The sequence below is a fragment of the Sturnira hondurensis genome, unplaced genomic scaffold, assembly GCF_014824575.4.
Source record: "Sturnira hondurensis isolate 20B ecotype Veracruz unplaced genomic scaffold, ASM1482457v3 Scaffold0013994, whole genome shotgun sequence".
Taxonomy (NCBI): domain Eukaryota; kingdom Metazoa; phylum Chordata; class Mammalia; order Chiroptera; family Phyllostomidae; genus Sturnira; species Sturnira hondurensis.
In genome coordinates, this window is record NW_028086625.1 from 1,146,921 (window position 1) to 1,168,526 (window position 21,606).

The 21,606-nt window shown below is 48.1% G+C and overlaps 1 protein-coding gene across 1 annotated transcript; it reads left to right on the forward strand.

Annotated features, from left to right (window-relative positions):
* The first annotated feature begins 712 nt into the window (after positions 1 to 712).
* On the forward strand, positions 713 to 13,603 carry SUV39H1 (SUV39H1 histone lysine methyltransferase). The gene is made up of 6 exons (XM_037062424.1): positions 713 to 769; positions 2,989 to 3,134; positions 4,358 to 5,020; positions 10,753 to 10,899; positions 10,981 to 11,110; positions 12,290 to 13,603. The coding sequence occupies exons 1-6, from the start codon at positions 751 to 753 to the stop codon at positions 12,421 to 12,423; spliced, it is 1,239 nt and encodes a 412-aa protein (XP_036918319.1). The 5' UTR covers positions 713 to 750; the 3' UTR covers positions 12,424 to 13,603.
* The last annotated feature ends 8,003 nt before the right edge of the window (positions 13,604 to 21,606 follow it).

Here is a 21,606-nt window from a genome sequence, read left to right on the forward strand (position 1 = left end):
TAGGGGGATTCAGAGCAGGTGCCTGGACAAGGGTAGCAGGAGAAACCGCTACTGGTGTGACTGCTAATGAGGAAAGGATCCTCACAGGCAGTGACAGGCAGGCTGACTTGACTAGCAGTGTGGCTGTTAGTAAGCACTGCATGTCCATCTTTAGGGACTTGCCTCTGGTGGGGAGGGCCATGAATGGCTGTTGCTGGTGACCGATGGTGTGAATCACGGGTGGGGTCTGACTATGCAGTTGTCATGACTGACCCTTTGTGTGATTTGAGTCCGGTCAGATTTTGAGACTGAGCAGCAAGCTGGTCCTGGTCCATCATGGGGGGTGTGTGTGTCGTGGCCTGCTTGGGGTTAAAATGTGGTGATGGGATGCCTGACGGTGGTAACTGGGGGTCTGACAGAACGAAGGATTTCCGGCCCCCCAACCCCCTGCCCGGGTCTGGCTGGCTGGCTGACAACGGGATTGGCTAATGGCGTGACAGACACAACGGCGGACCGGCAGGGCACCCAACAACCTCGGCAGCAGCTTCCGACGCCACCGCCCAGACGCACGCTACAGTAGCGGCTGGCGAGCACCCGCCTTCGGACAGAGCGGAGTGGCGGGAGGGGTTCGGTCACGGCTCGCCGGTTGGTCCGCGAGGGCACTGCTCGAGGTGGGGTGCGGCCAATAGGCTACGCGTTCTCGGCCACGCCCGCGCGAGCTCTCTTCTCGCGAGGCCAGTTAGGCCCGAATGTCGTTAGCCGTGGGGAAAGATGGCGGAAAATTTAAAAGGTGAAGTAGTGGTGGCAGCAGCGCCGGCCTGCTGGCCGGGCCGCGTGGGCTAGAGGGGTAACGTCGCGGGCTCAGGACCCAGGCGTCCGAAGCCACGGAGCTGGAAGCCGGAAGCCCAGCACCGAAAGGCTGGGGCTCGGGGAGCGCGGGCCTGGCTCGCGAGGCTGGGCGGGGCTGAGAGGAGGGGGCGCGTGCTTCGGAAGGCGGCGGGCGCGGGGCGAAGTGGGGACTCGGGAGGGGGGCGCGCGCCTCTAAAAGCGACCCGAAGGCGGGCGCGCGGGCGCGCACGCTGAGGTGGCTGGTCCCCGAGGCCGCGCCCGCGCGCGGGAAAATCGGTCGCTGGTGACCGTTACCCTCTTGTTGTCCACGCGAGATGCCGGAAGGAGAGGGAAGGGAAGGGGACGGACTTCATTTTCAGAGTAGGGTTATAGAGGAATCTTGAGAGAAGGGTATCTCTTCTCAACGTGATGAGAGAAGAGTCCGCAATAGAGAGAGGACTCCCTTAGGAAGAGGGGCAGGGGCTTCCCGAATGGGAGAGGTCGATTCCCCAAATGTGCAGGGAAAAAGAGGTGACTTTGTCAGTATGTTGAGGGGTGGGCCCCACTGGGTAAAGAAAGCTGAGGGAAGGATGGGTTTCACAAGTGTGGGGGGACCTCGAAGGGACAGGAGATTCCACCTGTGGTCAGTGTGGCGCCAGCAGCTGGAGATGTGCGTTGGCAACACTTAGTGGGGTTTCAAATGCAAGTTCAGGGGTTTGGAAGGGAGAGACGTCATAGGGAGAGGAAGGCGTGGGCACCGGCCGAGTCACCATTAGGCCTGGCTAGGTGGAAGAGGGGTTAATGCACATGAAACAATGTTGAAATAATGTTTCAACAACGAAATACTGTTGTAACTATATAGAAATGTAAACAATGTTACATTTTTAGGCTGTCATCTAGCGCATTTCTTCATGAGTTTAAACATTTGATTTTATTTAATCTTTTTTTTTTAGATTTTATTTATCTTTAGAGGGGAAGGGAAGGAGAGAGGGAGAGAAATATCAATGTATGGTTGCCTCTCATGTGTCCCCTGTTGGGAATTGGCCTGAAACCCAGGCATGTGCCCTGAGTGGGAATTGAACCGTTATACTCTGGTTCACAGGCCTGCGTTCAACCCACTGAGCTACACCAGCCAGGGCCTAAATGTTTGATTTTTTTAAATGAGAGTTGGAAAATATTAATAGGATGAGGACTGACTGACCACATTTGGAATAAGTGTTCTCTGAAATGATCTGATAAAATGGCTTCTAAAGCATGTTAAGAATTCAGGCCTGTTCCTGAATTCCTTTTGGGCAAGCTTTAATCTTCACAGAAGTGTGGATGAGGCAGATAAAGTCAAAATGCAATGTGAAAAAATATACCTTCTGGGGTTAAGACACCCAGACTAATCATTCTAGGAGGCTTCCTGTGATCTAATACTACTTTACAATCTCTTATTCATAATGCTGAAATCTAAAAGACCTGAAAACTTAAGTTTGGCATTATTCAGTGGCAAAACTAGACTATAAGTTGGGACTATTCTGTGCCACTATCTCGCATCTTTATTTCTCCTATTTAATGTGAAAATTCAGACTTTTGCTGCAGAGCTATTGAAAGCCACTGACCACACTGGGGGTATTAGGTAATGTATGGGATATACCCAGAACTACACTTGTAAAAATACCAAAAAAAAAAAAAAGTAATAATTCCAAAATACTTCCTTCCCTGGGGATTTGAGATTCAGACCAGTCTTTCCAGTTTGTTTGGTGCCCTGGAGGTTTTAACACCCTACCTATGTATGCCCTTGCATGCAAAGCACCCTACTGAGATGGGAGGTTGTTCTCTTCCTTTTTGCAAAGTGGAAGGAGGATTAGGTCCTGAACACCAGGCTGGTTTTGCAGGCAGTTTTAGGAATGGTGTAGAGGGAATTGGGAGCTCTGGGAATATATTCCTTTAGGACAGTCCATACAGCAGATCCATCTTTGAGGTCTGCTGCTCCAAAGGGTAGCCTTGGATAGTGAGCATTGGGGTTGAAGGAACTGGCACACTTTTATGGTAGAAAGGTCTTAGCATTGGGAAGACCTGTGGATTAAATTTCACTAAGGAAGTCCTTTGCAAGTCCCAGGAAAGACTTGGGGTGCCCTTTGGCCCTAGGCCTCACCAAGATACCCAGTAATGTTCTTTGTGGACCCCTTGTTCTAGGCTGCAGTGTGTGTTGCAAATCTTCTTGGAATCAACTACAGGACCTGTGCCGCTTGGCCAAGCTCTCATGCCCTGCCCTCGGTATCTCCAAGAGGAATCTCTATGACTTTGAAGTGGAGTACCTGTGTGATTACAAGAAGATACGCGTGAGTCTGGGGTGACCATGACAGGGCAGAGGTGTCTCAAGGAGCTGGCTTCCTACCCCTTTGCCCTCCACTGTTTGCATTTGATTCCAAAGGGAATTTTCTCCTCTGATCTTAAAAAAATAGAGGTAGTAGGCCCTCTTTTCATCCCTGTCTTACTGGTAGGGAAACCAAGTGGTTTTCTGAGAGAGGCAAGAGTTAGGATGAGTACCCAAATAATTCTCTCCTTCCACCTTCGTAAGAATACAAATCAGCTGTAGTGATCCAGCTGCTGAGCCCCAGGAGTGGGGTGAGGATAGCTAATGGTTATTGAGCACTTTCCTTATGCAAGGCATTTCCCCTCAGAGACTTATTTAATCACTCCAACAACACTGAAATGGGAACTGTTATCATGGCCAGAGGAGATAATAGCGGCATAGTTAGGAGAACAGACTGGAGGTAGCATACTTGGGTTCAAATCCTGGTCATGTAACCCCCAAGATATTTATGCAAATTCTCTATACTTTATTTTTTCATCTGTAAAATGGGGATGCTTAGTAGTATGTATCTCATGTAGAGGTGTGAGGATTAAATAAGTTAATACTTGTAAGCTGCTTTGAACAGCACATGCTACATAATGAATTAGAAAAAAATTTTTTTAGCTTTTCCCCTTATTTACAGATGAGGAAATAAAGGCCCAGCAAGATTAAATAACTTGCCCAAGGCCACACAACTAGGGAGTGACAGGTTCAGAATTTGTATCCAGGGTGTCTAATTTAGAATCTGTGTGGTTAAACTGTATCCTGTAGCCTCCTCTCAGCAAGAAAAGTTCCCTCTAGCTGCTATGTGGAGAACAGGCTATAGGATCAAGGGTGGAAGCAAGAGGACCAGTGAGGAGGCTACTGCTGCACTCCAGGAGAGCACTGATCATGGTGGCAGTGCTGATGGTTGGAAGTGGTTGGATTCTGGATGTTGTCTGAAGGTGGGACTGACAGGATTTGCTGAGGGCAGATGTGAGGAGTTTATAATAGTTGTAATTTAGATATAGTTTAAATAGAGCAGGATTTAAACCTAGCGATCCCAGCTTTAGAGCCCAGGCTTTTTAACCAATGAATGGAACCATTCCAAAAAGCGCAGGGGGAGTGGTTTGGGTATTATCCATTAGTTTGGGGATGGAAGTCCCATGAGGACTAGCTCAAGGGTCTCACCACTTATGGTGGCCCCTGTCCTTTTTGTCCTTTCAACAGGAACAGGAGTATTACCTAGTAAAATGGCGTGGATACCCAGAGTCAGAGAGCACCTGGGAGCCACGGCAGAATCTCAAGTGTATACGCATTCTCAAGCAGTTCCACAAGGACTTAGAACAAGAGTTGCTCCGGCGGCACCACCGGTCAAAGCCACCCCGGCATCTGGACCCAAGCTTGGCCAGCTACCTGGTGCAGAAGGCCAAGCAGAGGCGGGCACTCCAACTTTGGGAGCAGGAGCTCAATGCCAAGCGCAACCATCTAGGACGCATCACTGTGGAGAATGAGGTGGATCTGGATGGTCCCCCTCGGGCCTTTGTATACATCAATGAGTACCGTGTTGGTGAGGGCATCACCCTCAACCAAGTGGCCGTGGGCTGTGAGTGCCAGGACTGCCTGTGGGCACCCGCTGGAGGCTGCTGCCCTGGGGCATCACTGCACAAGTTTGCCTACAATGACCAGGGCCAGGTGCGGCTGCGAGCTGGGCAGCCCATCTATGAGTGCAACTCCCGTTGCCGCTGTGGCTATGACTGCCCCAACCGTGTGGTACAGAAGGGCATCCGCTATAACCTCTGTATCTTCCGCACGGATGATGGACGTGGCTGGGGTGTCCGCACACTGGAGAAGATCCGCAAGAACAGCTTCGTCATGGAGTACGTGGGAGAGGTAGGGAGACAGGACCATGCGTGTGTGTGGCTCTTCCCACTTTGTGTTCCCACTGTGTGCGCTCAGCTCTCATCACAGTGTGCCTGCAACTTCCCTGCTTTTCCTGTGGTAAAGGGGTGGGGGGTGTTTACCCAAGTTCTAGGAATATCCTGGCAGGGGAGAGTATTCCAAACTGGGAGTTAAAAGCACATTGAAACATTTCCTGACTGGGCTGACTTCATAAGGGTACCTAGCAAAGAGGAGAATGGGAACTGAAATCCAGGCAGTGCTCCTTTTTTTTTTAGTGTATGTGCTACTGAAGCAAGCATAGGCAGGCAGTTTTCCTTTTAATGGGTCTTGTGGTCTGCACAGTGTTGCGTCACCTGAAAAGGCACTTCTTTCTCATTTTACAAGGGTCCAGCTTATTGCTAAGCAGCATCTTCCCAGAAAGATCACCTTTTACTAATCTGCACAAAAGGAACACAGCCTGGAGTAGGACGTAGACCTGCCTTGTGGAGGTTGGCTGCTTCCTCTTCTAGACTTGCAGGACACTGGAAAGACCAGCAATCCGCAAGTCTTAGTGTCTTTGCATGTTGGAAGTCTGTTTGCTTCTGTAACAGTCTAGCGTGGGTGTTGGGTAGTAAGTATCCTGCTACACAGCAGCTTGGCTACTTAGGCCCTTTCCTGCTTACGCCTTTGCCATGCTTGAGAGCCTTGGGCTGACTCTGATCCTCAGCCTTGCCTGATAAGCAGGCCAAGAATGGGGGGAGATGGGAAGGTTCCTAATGGGCCAGGCCTAGACACAGTGCATATCATTTCTGTTCATATGCACTGGCTGGAACCAAGTCACTGGCCTTACCTCCATGCAGGGGAGGCTGAGAAGTGGGATTAGCCATGTGCACAGGTGGAAAACAAGGAATTTGGGTGAATAACTGGCAAGTGCCTTCAACTTCAAGTGTCACGTTTGAAGGTGGGAGGCAGTGGGTAATTGGGGAGGGGCAGTTCTTTGTTATGTATGATCATCTGATGCATCGAGGCACATTTTACATCCCTGGACCATTTAAATCCATGACTGTACCCTGTCATGATGACAACCCCAAATTCCTCCATATTTCCACAGGTTTCTTAGGGGTTGCTGTGGTTGGGAAGTGACAAATTGGTGGGATACACCCTGGAGGATGTCCACACTGAGTAATGACACCAATGAGGAGGAGAGGCTCCTACTTTAACTAACTATAAAGTAGAGAGGGTCACAGCCCTGAGGGTTTGAGATGATCTGGAGACACAGCAGTTCACACTGCAGAAGACCCTGACAATCTGGATGAGGAGATGTCCACACCCTAGATAATCTAGGTGGTCTGGTGGAGGAAGTGTCCACGTACAAAAGAACCTGACAGTCTGGAAGAAGGAGGAGGTGGCCATACCCCAGAGAGATCCTGACAATGTGCAGGAAGAGGTATCCATATCCCAGAGTGACCTAGAGGATGACAGCAAGGTATCCACACTGCAGAGGACCCTGGTGGTCTGCCTTAGAGAGTGTCCACACCCACACTGTCCTAACAGTCAGGAAAAAGAAGTGTCCTCACCCCAGAGGGATCGTGACAGTCTAAAGGAGATCAGATTTACAGCCTGGAGGACATGTCTACACCTGCAGTGTACTGACTCTCTGGAGGAAGTGTCTAGACCTCAGATGGATGCTAACAGTGGGGAGGAGATCTTAACACCTCAGAGGATGTCACCGTTCTGGAGGAGGATATGTGCACACTCCAGAGAGCCTGATGGTCTGGAGTGTCCTGACCACACAGGAGCCCAGCAGTCCTAGGGGAAGTCCAACACAGGTTGTATCTCTATCCTCACTCTACTGTCCTGACAGTAGGATCCTGGGGCAAAGAAAAGGAAGACTACAGCCCCTAGGCACCCCAAAGTCTCCTGGGCCAGGGTACTTATCTGGCTGCTCCTCCTTAGTGACCTTACTCTTCTACACTATTAAACATTGGGGTTTTCAGGGACTCTGGTCCTACTTTTCACACATTCTCTCCGAACTATATTTTAGCCTTCCTCCTGCTACATTCAGCAACTTGCAGGTCCCCCTCCAATACCCTCAAACCTGTGGGACTTCCTGATGGCAACAGAGGCCAAACTAATCTTCCACCTCCCTGTGAGTAGGCAGCATGGCAAAATGGGTAGGAGGGTGGACCCTGGAGCCTGGCTGCCTGAGGTTGAATCCCAGCTCTACCACTCAGCAGCAGTCACTTCACCTCCTTGTGTTTTAGTTTCCTAATCTGTAGAATGGGAATGATAAGTGCACCTACCTCATACATGTGTTACGAGAACTAAATAAGTCATCATGTGTGAAGCACTCAAACACTATTTGGTATACAGTAAGTCTATGCATTGTAAGCCATTACATGCCAAGATTCAGAAAAACCAGAAGTTTCTTGTGATCCATCCGGCTATAAAACCTAATTGGGCTTGACTTGAGCCTATGTAGTCTTTTTATCCTACTTGGTATGAATACTCATAAATTTCATTGTAGAAGTATTAATTTACTTGACTGTGTGGTGCTTAGACTCTACCTACTGCTATATAATTGAGGGCACACACCCCATACAATCTGGACAAGACTTTCACTGTCCTACCTCTACCTCTGCACCAACAGTCCTTTAACAGGAGCTGCCCTTCTCTTGCTTTTGCACCTTTCCACCTTCTGTCAGAACATCTCCACCCTCACCCAACAGAGAATGATAGCCTGTTTTATCCATTCTAAAACACATTTCATATTTTAATAGCTCTGAAGTGACGATGAGTCTCAATTAGTTTAATTAAAAGGGTGTATCATTTAATAAGCAGCAATTTTTTCTTACTTGGGAAAGGGCACATAAAATAAAGGGAGCATTTTAAATTTTGACAAGATCCAGGACTCATAACCCCTCTTAACATTGCTTGGTTCCTAACTAAAACAAAAACAAACACCTTTCACATCCCTCATCTTGTTGACTCTTTACAATAACTCCTGTCTGGCTGGGATTATTGTCATTGTCATTCGCATCCTGTAGATGAGAAAACTGAGGCCTAGAGTGGCATAGTAAAGTGCTCAGAGTCATCAAGCTAGTCAAGTGGGTAAAAGGAAAAGCCTAAGTGTCTAAAATTGGTGCCCTGCCAAAATGTAATGGAGGTTTTTGTTTTCTGGGGTTTTTTTGTTTGTTTTTTCGGCTGAGCAAACAGGTGCAGGGAGAGAATATTCTGGAACCTATATCAGGGAGGTCAGAGCAGCAACCATACTTTGAGTGTTCTGATTCCTGTTCATGTCAACAAGCTGCCAGCTTATAGCCCATCCATCTTACCCAGTCATTCTAGAGAGTTGCTAGGGAGCAGAGGACATGGACTGATTTGTTCCTGAGTTCTCAGGGTGGCCCAGCCCTTACAGAGTGCCACTGAAAAGAAGATAGCAGGAACGGTTTGTGCCCTGGAGGGCTTGCAGTATGACTCATTCCTGGTGAGACTGGGGAGCAGGTAGGGGCAGAACTGGCAGGAAGATGAGACTGGGGTGGTTGTGGGGCATTCCCTCTGGTTGGGGAGGGGCTGAAAGGAAAAAGCCAGCTCAGATACCATCCAGCGTGCTCTGAGCCCAGCAGACGCTGCCCTTTAATCCCAGGGGTTCAGAGAGGTTGTGGTGGGAGATTCAGGAAGGCTGCACAGAGAAGTGACATCTGGAGCTGACACAAGACTGCACATTCTCTAGAGGGAGACTGGCCTCGGTGTCCTCTTCCTCAGAATGCTTCTGTGCCTCCTGTTGTATCCTTCAGGAGAGAGCCCCCACTCTTCAACCTGGTGTCAAAGCCCTTCACGATCTGCAGCTTGCTTTAGATGGTGTCGCTTTCTCATTGCCCCTCAAAACTCTAAGCACTGTGGATGTCTGAGTTTGTCTCTCTGTCACAAGACTGACCCATGAAGGGTAGTACTGGGCCTGGTCCCTGCAACTCCCTGATCTGATCCCTGAGGGCCAGGACCAAGCTTGGTTCCTGTGTTGTCTTTCCCAGCCAGTTGTGACCCCTGAGAACAGGGACCCAGCCTGGTCCTTGTGTCTTCCCCAGTAGCTACTGATTTCTGAGTGCTAGGACCAGAGTAAGCCTCATAAAAATCCACTGAATGAATGAGTGAATAAATAAACAAAAACTTGGGGTATAGAGGAGCCAGGTTCCTGAAGGAAAAGCTGAAGTATGGGGCAGTGAGCATATGACCTGAGGGATAAATCTTGGTCTTCTAAAGGTGTTGCTCAGCGTTCGACGGAGCAGAGACTAGATGATGGTGTAAGAGGCAAGGAGGCGACAGGACACTAGTGTGGCCATCCTGACCGAAGAAAATGGTGGTAAAGGCTAGAATGAGAGATCTGAAAGTAGAAACAGCATGGTTACTAGCTGGCATGAGGTTGAGCAAGGAAGGAGGCTAGGGTGGATCCAGTGTCAGGAGGGGGATGGTGATAGGCAGTGGGTCTCCAACAAAAGGAGAGAGGAGGAGGAAGGGGGTGAGTGGGGGAGGAAGGGAGAGTGTTTGAGTTTTCTACAGGACCACTTCTGGACAGAGGATAGATTTCTGGGCTATAAAGAATAAAAGGTAATTTCTTAAGAATCTCTTGTGTGTTGTACACCATGTTGACACTTGTCTTTGAGGGCTGGGCAGAAACCTGCCGAGTGAATTAGATAAGCCTGGTCTGGAGGAATTCTGGGCTGAAGTGTGGGCAGTCTTGGGTACTGGCGGACTCTCACTAAGAGACTGGCATGGTCCGGATTACCAGAAGGCTGTGGTTGGCCCCAAGGGGAAGAGAGAACTTGAGGGATGGAGAGGAGAGATCGAGTTGGGCAGGGTTGGGGTGGAGAATCCATCTACAGCATTTGGGAAGCAAGGACAGGTCAGGGCTAGGATGGTAGAGCAGCTTCAAGTTTACTAGGCCAGCAGGGAACCCAGCCAGGGAGGAAGAGAAGCCTCGGGGCTGAGGGAGGGGTTCCTACTCTAGTTCTAGTCTCCTTTATCTTCTGTGTTTTTGGCATCAGCCTCTTGTTTGCATCTGAGAATCTCAGGGATCTGGGTCTTTTTTATGGACCTGGTTCTTTCATATTTAGCTTCTGTCAGTGTTTCTTTGTCTGCCTCTAGCTCTCCTGAGTCTCCTATTCAGTCTCCCTTTCCCCACCAGCCCAGGGCTCTTCTCCTCAGTCTCTGTGTCCTTTTCATTACTGTGTACATGGTTCTGCACTGGTTCTCTTGTGCTAGGTCCTGCAATGCCTCAGGCCCTCTTGCCCTGGATCAATCAGCCTCTCCTGTCTCCCCTTCTCTACTGTCCCCTCTCTCTTGAGCCCTGGGTCTTTTTCTTTCTTGCCCTTGATTTGGGTCTATGTCTCACTATGCTCTCTCATGATGGAGATATATCTGTGTCTTTCTGTCTGTCTGTCTGTCTGTCTGTCTGACTACTGTCTTATTACTGGACCTTGTGGCCAGCCTCTGTCCACCATTGAGAGAATTCCTAGACCATCCAGAGGCCTGAAGAGGGATGGGTGGTGGGCAGCTGAGACCCAGCCCCCTGAGAAGGGCTGACAGACCCTGTGCCTCACTGCCTCCTGTGTGTCCATGCCTGCCAGCCACATGGGTGGGTGTGCCTTCCTGTTCACTTGTTCTTCTCCTCCTGGGGGGCCAGGCACTGTGCTTGCTTTCCTGAGCCTTCTTGGCCAATTCCCCCTCCCCCATGACCCTCTCCCCAGATCATTACCTCAGAGGAGGCGGAGCGGCGGGGCCAGATTTACGACCGCCAGGGTGCCACATACCTCTTCGACCTGGACTACGTGGAGGATGTGTACACCGTGGATGCCGCCTATTATGGCAACATCTCCCACTTTGTCAACCACAGTGTGGGTATCCTGCAGGTGGGTGGGGGTTGGGAGGAGCAGGCTGGGCCCCTCCTTACCCTCCTGCTATTCTTTTTCTCCCAGTGCGATCCCAACCTCCAGGTGTACAACGTCTTCATAGACAACCTTGATGAGCGGCTACCCCGCATTGCTTTCTTTGCCACAAGAACCATCTGGGCAGGCGAGGAGCTCACTTTTGATTACAACATGCAAGGTGGGGGTGTCAAGGGACTGGGGGCAGGGGCACACAGTGACATGGGACACAAGGACCTCTCCCCAAGGAGGTTTTTTATTTATTTATTTATTTATTTTTTAAGATTTAAAAAAAATTTTATTTATAGAGGGGAAGGGAGGGAGAAAGAGAGGGAGAGAAACATCAATGTGTGGTTGCGTCTCACGCGTCCCCTACCAGGGACCTGGCCTACAACCCAGCCATGTGCCCTGACTGGGAATCGAACCAGCGACCCTTTGATTCACAGGCCGGCACTCAGTCCACTGAGCCACATCAGCTAGGGCCCCAAGGAGCTTTAAGATGCTCTTTCTGACTCCCATTCTCCCATCTGGACTTATGGACCCCTGCCTACCTTTTGGGGGTCTCCTCATTCCCAACCCTTGGACCAACTAATCCCAGTACTCCTGGGGGAGGAGGACGTTTGGCTCAAGAGTTATAACTATACTTCTGATTCCAGTTTTGTCTGAAATATCTGCAGTCTCCCAACTCTCCTCACTCCTAACTTTTTTTAGCTTTCCTCTTTCCAAGCCGCTGGATACCCTGTGGCACAGGTGCACAAGGCCTGTGGGCCAAATCCAGCCCTTCACCTTGTTTTATCAGCCTGGCACCTTGTTTCTACCCAGTGGCAGCACCGAGCTCCTTGCCCCTAGTTAAGGAGTAGTTACATTTATACAGTCCTAAAATTACATTCGGTGCTTTGAAGGCAACCGCAAGGCTGATGTGGCCCGTGGTGAAAATGAGTTTGACACTCCTGCCCTATGGCCTCCAACCAGTCCCCTACTTAACAATCTAGCCACCTCTGAGACACTCAAGAGGGTTTCTTTGGCAGGAGAGTTCAGATACCCCTCTGATGCCTAGGTGAGCCTTCATTCCCAGACCTCTGCCTAATGTAACCCTCCTGGTTCTCATAGACAACCCTCTGCTCCCCGCAACCCCAAGTCCCTGGCCATCTTCCTAACACTTAAGCACCTTCCAGTGCTAAGCCCTGGCCCTAGTCCCAAACTACCAATTCCATGACCCCATCCTGACCCACATCCCAGACCTGCTCCCATCCCCCAAGATCCCTGGGTCTCACGGTAAAGGGGTAGTGGGACACTTCACCTAGGCCTTCTAACAAGTCCCCTCCCCCCTCCCACCCTCCCTGGCTGTGTGACTCCACAGTGGACCCCGTGGACATGGAGAGCACCCGCATGGACTCCAACTTTGGCCTGGCCGTGCTCCCTGGCTCCCCCAAGAAGCGGGTCCGTATTGAATGCAAGTGTGGGACTGAATCCTGCCGCAAATACCTCTTCTAGCCCTTCGAAGTCTGAGACCAGACTGACTGGGGCCTAAAGCCACTCATCCCATCCACTCGCTACCCAATTGCCCTCCAGTTGAGGAATGACTGCCAGGGCCTCCTCCTGTCTGCCTCTACCTGCCCTGTGCTCAGGGTTGCAGTGAGGACTGACTTCCAGAAATCCCCTTTCCCAGTCCCATTTCCATCCATGGGTTGCACTTACAACCCCTTGTCCACTTTGAGAAGTAATTGGTTAAAATCAGGAGGTTCTCAAGTTAGGATTCATGGCCTGTCAACGGAGGTCCAAGGGGTAAGCCCCAGCTGCAGAATAAAAAGGAGTTTATCTGCCTGCTTCTGCCTGGAGCTTGAGGGGTCTGTTGCAGGCCCTCTCCTTACTGCTCCAAGAGTGTGGAAGCCACCCCAGGGCAGGCTGACACAAGAGCTCAGACTTCCCAGCCCACTTGGTGAAAGAAAGGGGGTTTGCAGGGCTAGGGACTGGATTCTTCTTATGCTCACATATAGGCTGTGTGTCCAAGAAATAGATGCCTTCATAACCCTGGAAGGAGAGTGGATGCCCATGGCCCACTGGCCAGTAACCGAAAGGTAGTCCGACTCTCCAAGCCCTTAAGGTGGGCTTGTATTGAGCTCTGCTCATGAGGTGCACAGAAGGCGCCTGGGAGCCCTGTCGGCGTATGATGACTGCTGGGACTAAGAGTTGGAACCAAGACCTAGGTAGGCTGTAGATAGCACTTAGGACAAAAATGTGCATTGATGGGGTGGTCATGAGGTGCCAGGCACTGAGCCAAGCACCTGGCCCACATAGATTGTCTCAGGGAAGCCTTGAAGACTGTGGAGGTGGATCCTAGGAAAGGGCCCATATGGCAGGAGGCCAAGTACAGTCTCAAAAGTTACCTGCCCACAGATGTACAGAAGACGAAGGCTCTGATGGCTGCCTCACCCCTTGCTTCCCCTGTGAGGTCTTCTCCAGGAAGCCTTCCCTGACTACCTGTGCCCAGAGTGCCCCTCTGTGAGACTGTGCCCTGCCACCAGATATGTGTGGCTGTCTGTGTGTCCGTGCTCCCTGACCCTAGACTGACTTTCAGGCATGGACTGAATCTGCTTTTTCTGTTGTATATTCCTTGGCCCCACCCAGCCTGGGGTGGGCATCAATAAAGTGAGTTGTTGACTGAACAAACCAAGGTGTGGGATTGAAGACCATGTAGGTGGGGATTGTGGGTATGAGAGGCTGGGAGCTGGGGTACCCAGGGACATGTTCCTTAAACCTCAGCCATTTGACTAGCATACCTCCCACAGCACCATCCACTTGCACCATCATCTACCTAACATCTTGACCTGCAAATAAGCTTGCTTTATTAAATTTTAAAATGCACTGAAAAAGCAGACTAAATCCATTGATGTCTAAATGGGCAAACCAGTATCACTTTCCACAAATAAAAATGACTCAAGAAATAAACATAGTAGAAATACAAAAACGTGATACAATTCTAGCTGGACCCTCCCAGCTCTTAGATGCTTTCAACCCAGAGACTGCCTACTCAACTCAAAGAAAAGTCTGCTTTTATTGTATTTACATTTTCTGCAAACATTTATTGAGCACCTAATATGGACCAGGGTATGAAGTGGAGAACAAGGAGATAATATTTCAAATATGTTTTCATCATCCCTCAACCTAAACATGAGCTTCTGCCTTTTGTTTTTGCTCAGAGACCTCACACTAAGATTCCCAAAGATCTCAAAGTCTTGACACACAGGTAATAGAATCTGAAACAGCTCAGAGATTTCCCCACAGAGCTCCTAGGACACAGGCCTTCAAATAGCTCGTAGACCATATACCCTGGGTATTGACCCTAGACCTCAGAGACCACAATCAGGATACACATCTCTACAGCTTTGAGATCTTGTACATGGACACAGGCCTCAACTAACTCACAGGCTGCACTAAAATACAAAGAGGTCTGAAGCCTAAATGCTGTCTCCTACACTGGGATCTGGTCTCCAAGTACATGGAACTTTCTGGGATAGAAACGAACAAACATTTCAAAGACCTCACAACCTGGGATACTCTACCTGAGTTATTCAGTCTCTATACCCTGATCATCAATTCCCAGACTGCTTGGAACCCTCACATCCTGGAACAGACCCCAAACAGCTGAGATGTCACACCTTAGGTACAGCCCAAACACCTGAGACCTCACTCAAACACAGATCCCTAAATGATTCCAAAACCTTACACTTTGGCCCCCAGATCACTCAGAGACATCCTGAAAAATAGAACACTAAACATCCTAGAGATCTCACCCCCTAGAATGTGGTGCCACAAACAACTCAGAGCCTCAAGTCTTAGACACAGACCACAAAGAGCTTAGAGATCTTGTGGCCCAGAAACACCCTGTTCAGAGCATTCCAACCCTGAGGAACATCTATGTGCAACAGCTCAGAGACCTCACACATTCTGACTACAGACCCCCAACGATGCTCAGAGACTTGAGAACCAAGGATACAGACCCATCAATTCCTTAGAAAGCTTAACTGGGAGAAAGATGGTCAGACAGTTCAGAGACCCCTTTACCCTGAGCTCATACCGTACCCAAGAGCTCCCAAATTCCACACTCGGGAACGTAAGCCCTAAACCAGCTCAGAGACTTCATGTTCTTGACACAGATTCCTGTCAGAGATGTCACGTACTGGACAAGGCTTCCTAAAAATAGCTCAAAGCCTCCATATACTGAGGCAGATCCCCAAACAGCTCAGGCCTTATTAGTTCATGGAAGAGCTCAAAGACCTGAAAATCTGGACATGAACCCTCAACATAGTCTATGTAGTTTAGAGACCATACCCAATTTACAGATCCCACATATTTCTGAGATCACACAAAGGACACAGATCTCAAACAGCTTATAAACCTCACATCCCGGGCTCAAGTCCCAAAATAGCTCAGAATCTTCACACTCTAAGCACAGACCTCCAAATGTTTAAAAAATACCACACCCTGGACTCAGACCTCAGAACCATTCATGGAACTCACCCTTTGTGCTCATATCCAGAAAGATTTCAGACATATGACACTCATAGACGCAGATCACCAAACAGCCTAGAAACTTCTCATTCTGTGCAAGTTTTGGCACTGACAGCATAGAGACCTCACAACTGGGACAAAGACCATAACAGCTTAGGGACCTCACTTGTGGACGTAGGCTCTTGGATAATTCAGATAACTTCTAACCTGGGGGACAGACACATAAACAGCTCAGAGACAGCACATCTAGCTACATATGCCCATATGGCTCAAGTACTTCACATTATGGGACAGAAACCCTCAGAGAGTTCATTAACCTCACAATCTGGAAAGCAGACCCATAGGTTTTCCAGAGACCCCACACATTAGATATACAATGCTAAAATGCTCTGAGTTTACAAAACTTACACCCTAGGACATGGCTTAGAGACATACTTGCTCCCAAACATCTGAGAGACATCATAAACTGGTAACAACTCCAAACTACTCAGAGACCTCAAATGCTGGAAACAGACTCCTCAGTAAATCAGGGACCTCATACCCTGGAACAAGACTTCCTCAATAGAACTGCCGTGCCCTTAGAAACACACCCCAACAGTTAGGAACCTCACCACCAAGGGATATGTAGATCAGAGATCTCACATTCTGGGATACACACCTCAGAGGTCTGAAACAATAGAATGACATCAAACTCGGGAAACGGATTCTGAAACTGCTCTGAAAAATCCAAGGACAAAAGGCAGAACATTATAGAGAACTCATTCCCTAGAACACGGGCTCAAAACCGTTCACAGGGGTGACACCCTGAGCACACTCAAACACATCAGAATCCTCATCTGAGGGCCGTGGGCCCTCACACCTGAAAGGAGAGACTTGTAAGTAGTTCAGAGACATCATATTCTGCATAGAGACCACTATAGCATTGAGAGATTTTACACACCAAACAAAGATCCCCAAACAGCTCAGAAAACTAACTGGAGCATATGTGAACGTACACACACCCGCTTTGGAAGCCTGGAACAAACACCTAAGGAGTTAGATATATCATACCCTGGGACTGAGACCTCCCAAGGGGGACAGGCTTCCATGTGTGAAAATATACTCCAAAAAGGTCAAGGAACTCTCAAACCAAAAGAGCTCAGGGACCGTGTTTTCTAGGACAATCCCCCAAACATCTTAGTGAACTCACCCTTGGAATGTAGACCAGAAAAAGCTCAGAACCCTTGAATCCAGGATTCAGAAATTCTTCTGAGACTTAGAGTATGGATCCCAAAATATAATTCAGAGAATTGATTGCTGGATACAGAACATCAAATAATTCAGAGACCTCAAATCGTGGGACATACACACCCAAATGGATCGGGGACCTCACATCCTGGACATACACTGACAAACAGCAGGGATCTCACACCCTGAGACACACACACAAAAACAGCTCAGAGAATTAAAATTCTAGGAAATACATGCCCCAAAAGAACAGACCTCACATCCTGTGACATACACACAAAAATATCAACCACACATACTAAGATATACCCCCACAAATATTTCTGAGAAATAGCATCCAGGGACATATACCCACAAACAGATCATAGACCTCAATCCCTGTGACATATGCACATTAAATAAGACCCCTCACATGCCAGGACATATACCCATGAACGCACCAGAGCACTCATACTCTGGGAAATAAACTAAATGGATCAGGGACCTCACACATTGAGACCTACACCCACAAAGAGACCAGAGATTCAAATTGTGAGACATAAACCCAAAACACCTCAGAGATCTCACATGTCGGGACAAAGAAAGATAGGTCAAAACCTAGCAATCTGGGACACACAGCCACAGACAGATCCGAGACTACACACTGTTGACAAACATGCAAGAACAGACCATCACAACCTGAGACTACAACCACAAGGGATCAGACATCTCACATCCTGATGTACACTCACAAACAAATCTGATACCTTGGGACACGGACACTCAAATTGATCAAAGACTTCACACCCTTGGATGTATACCCACAGACGGTAGAGCTTGCAAGTTGGAAAGACACACAGAACTAGATGAAAGCTCTCTCTCATCCTGGGACATTAACCCAAAAAGAAGTCAGAGAACTCACGTCTTAGTACATACACTCACGATCACAACAGATACCACCTGCAAAACCTCAGAGCACACACCATGGGATCCATACTCGCAAAGCGATCAGATACTGCCCACCCTTCAACATACACCAAAATAGACCAGAGAGATGCACACTCTAGGAAATACACTTCAAAATCCTGGGAAATACACCCATAAGGAGATTAGAGCTCTGGCTTGTGTGGTTCAGTGGATTGAGTGTGGGCCTGTGAACCAAAAGGTCTCCTGTTTGATTCCCAGTCAGGGCACATGCCTGGGTTGTGGGCTGGGTCCCAGGTTGGGGAAATGTGAGAGGCAACCAGTCCATGTTTCTCTCACACATCGATGTTTCTCTCCCTCTCTTTCTCCCTCCCTTCCCATCTCTTTGAAAATAAAGAAAATAAAATAAGTTTAAAAAAAGAGATTAGAGACCTCAAACCCTGGGATATATACCCACAAGCAGATCAGAAACCACATACCCTGGGACATATACCCACAAACAGCTGGGGATGTCCCATCTATGAACAAACAGCAAGAAACAAATCAGAGACCTCACAAGCTTGAAAATACACATGAAGAGATCAGAGATATCAATCCTGGGACACATAGTGACAAAATGTTTACAGACCTCACATGCTGGGAAATATGCACAGAAACAGTTCAGAAAACTCACATCCTTGGACACATACCCTCAAACAGATCACAGACATAAAATCCTGCAAAACATACCCACAAACCATTCACAAACATTGCATCCTGGAACATACAATGACAAACAAATCAGAGATTTCTTATCTGGAGACTGCTTACCCGCAAAAAAGAGTAAAGATAACAGATCCTGAGATACACACCCAGAAACATGGCAGATAAAATCCTGGGAAGATGGCCATAAACAGATCAGACACTCACTGACAAAATACACACAGAGTAGAGAGAGACAAATTCTGGAACACACATCCACAAACAGCTCAGAAAAATCATACATGTTGGAAAACACACCCACAAACCCCTCAGAGACTTCACATCCTTGGACATACACCAAGTGATCTGACACCTCAAAAACTTACAAATCACACATGGGAACATATTGGCCTTCACACATACAGGAACACACCCATAAACAGATCAGAGGGCTTACGTCCTGAGATGTACACTGGCAAAAAGATTAGTGACTTTGCAGCCTGGATATACACCACACACAGGTCAGAGACCTCACATCCTGTATCATACAAAATGAACAGATCAGAGACTTCAAATCCCGCACCAAACATCCACAATCAAGTGAGATACTCTAGGTGCTGAAAATTACACCCAGAAAACACACCAGATGGCATGCATGACATCTTACGGCATAGCCCATAAAGAGATTAGAGGATTCAGCATTTTAGCTTCAAATCTCTCTCTCTTTCTCTCTCTGATTTCTGCTTCTGCCATCATATCACTTTTTGTGACTCTACTTCCATCACTGCATGTCCCTCCCCATCTCAACATATAAAGTCACTTAGTCTTTTCCGATCTTGAAGTTTCTGTCTTTCTCCTATAATGACCCTTGTGATTAGAGTGGACTCTTATAGATAATCCAGAATAACTGCCAGTCTCAGGGTGCTGACCTACTACATATCTGCAAAGTCCCCTTTTCCAGGTAAGACAACATATTAACAAGTTCCAAGAATGGGGTGAGGACATATTTGGTGATCCATTATGTGCAAACAGAATGTACATGCACTAAAAAAAAAAAAAAAAAAAAAATCCCATCCTGGGATATATACCCATGAAGGGCTCAAAGACTTCACATCTGAAGTCAAACACTTCCAAAGAGATCAGAGACCTTCCACCCTGGGACCTATGTTACAAATGATGAGGGAGCCACACATTCTGGGACATTTACCAAAGAATGCTTAGAGTCTTCACACTCTGGAAATTAAACCCACAAAGACATAAAAGAACTTACTTTCTGGAACATACGCCCACTAAGAGACGAGGGACCCACATTCAAGGACCTCCAAACAGGTTAGACCACTGACTCTGGAACATACACAAAGAACAGGAAAAAGCCCTCATTATCTGACATACACACACAAACAGATCAGGGATCTCACAAATGGGCATGAATAACCACCTAGAGAACAGACTTCATATCATTTATAAACGTACCCAAGGAGATGACACACTCATATATGTGACATACACACAGACAGATCAAATACCTGATCTGATAAATACAACCCTAACCACATCAGATACCTCCAATCCTACAGCATGAACCAACAAAGGGGTTACAGCCTTTGCAAGCTGTAAATGCAGCTGATAAATACAGACACCTGAAATCTTGAAGTGTACAGACTCAAGGAGATCAGACAGCTCAGATCCTGGGATACACACCCATGAACAGAGATCCTCCTAGGAACAACATCCACAGAAATATACCCAGAAACATATCAGAGAGCTGTCAGTGTGAAACACACACCCACAAACAGATCAGAGGCCTCATCTCCTGAAACATACACCCAGAACGAGCTCAGGAATCTCATATCAGATAATAATTTCACTTCATGGCATACATCCCTTGCAAATATTCACGCAAGATATTAGACATCTGACAACCTGGAACATACTCCCACAGAGAGCTCAGACTTCACACTCTGCGCTATACAGTCACAAAACATCAGAGGCCTCACACCCTGGGTGTGAGAAACAGATCAGAGCACCGAGGAACAGATCAGAGCACTCACCTCCTGGGAAAATGCCTTCCAACAACTCAGAGACCTCACACCCTTGTTCATTCACCAGTGAAAAAATCAGACTCTTCACACTATCAGACAAGTACCCACAAGCCGATGAGGAAATTCCTACATGGGACATACACCCTGCTTCACATCCTGCTTCCTTCACCAGCAAATACATCAGAAGGAAACATATCGGCAAACATGTCTCATGAACACCACGAGACAGACACAAACAAACAGGACAGGAAACCTTACATCCTGGGATATAAATCCAGAAATGGATCAGGGGGTTCCAAGCGAAGGAAAATATGCCCACAAAGAGCTCTGAATCCTTACACCATGAACATATACACCTCAGCAGTTCACAGAACTCACATCCTGGAATGTGAATACAAAAATAGTATAGAGACTTCCTCTCCTGGCATTTACACCCTCAAACAGCTGGGCCCATAAGTTCTGGGATGCACATAATCAAAGAGATCAGAGACCTCACACCCTGTTTCATACACCTGCACACAGATCTAGGCCCCCACCATCAGACACACACTCACGAACAAATGTGGAGTTCACATCCTGGGATGTGCACCAACAGCCATATAGAGACATCGCAACCTGAGACATTATAGTATTTTCTTTTTTAAAAAAAGACTTTATTTATTTATTTTTAGACAGAGGGGAAGGGAGGGAGAGAGGGAGAGAAACATCAGTGTGTGATTACCTCTCACATGCCCCGCACTGAGGAGGACCTGGCCCTACAACCCACAACCCAGGTGTGTGCAACTGATCTCGGAACCAATCTGGGAACTAACTGGGAACTGAACTGCCAACACTTTGGTTCACAGGCCTGTGATCTATCCACTGACCCACACCAGCCAGGGCCATCTCCCCTCCCCTCCCCTCCCCTCCCCTCCCCTCTTCCCTCTCCTCTCCTATTCCCTCCTCTCCCCTCCCCTCCCACTCCCCACCTCCCTCTCCCTTCTGGAGTTCCTAGGGGAGAATCCAGTTCCTATAGGAAGCTATAGTTCCTATAGCTCAGGCATTCCTGAGCTCATGGCCCCTTCCTCCATCTTCAAAGTTAGCAGTGTTTCATCTTCAAATCTTTCTCTCTTTACCCATGTGTCTCTTCAACATCTGCTTATGTCACATCGCATCACCTTTTCTGACTCTGCTTCTGTCACTATGTCATGTTCTCTGACTGTTACCTTCATGCCTCCCTCATATAAGGACACTTGTGATGACAGTGAGCCTACCTAGATAATCTAGGACAATTTCCTCATCCCAGGATGCTTTTCTTAGTCCCATATGCAAA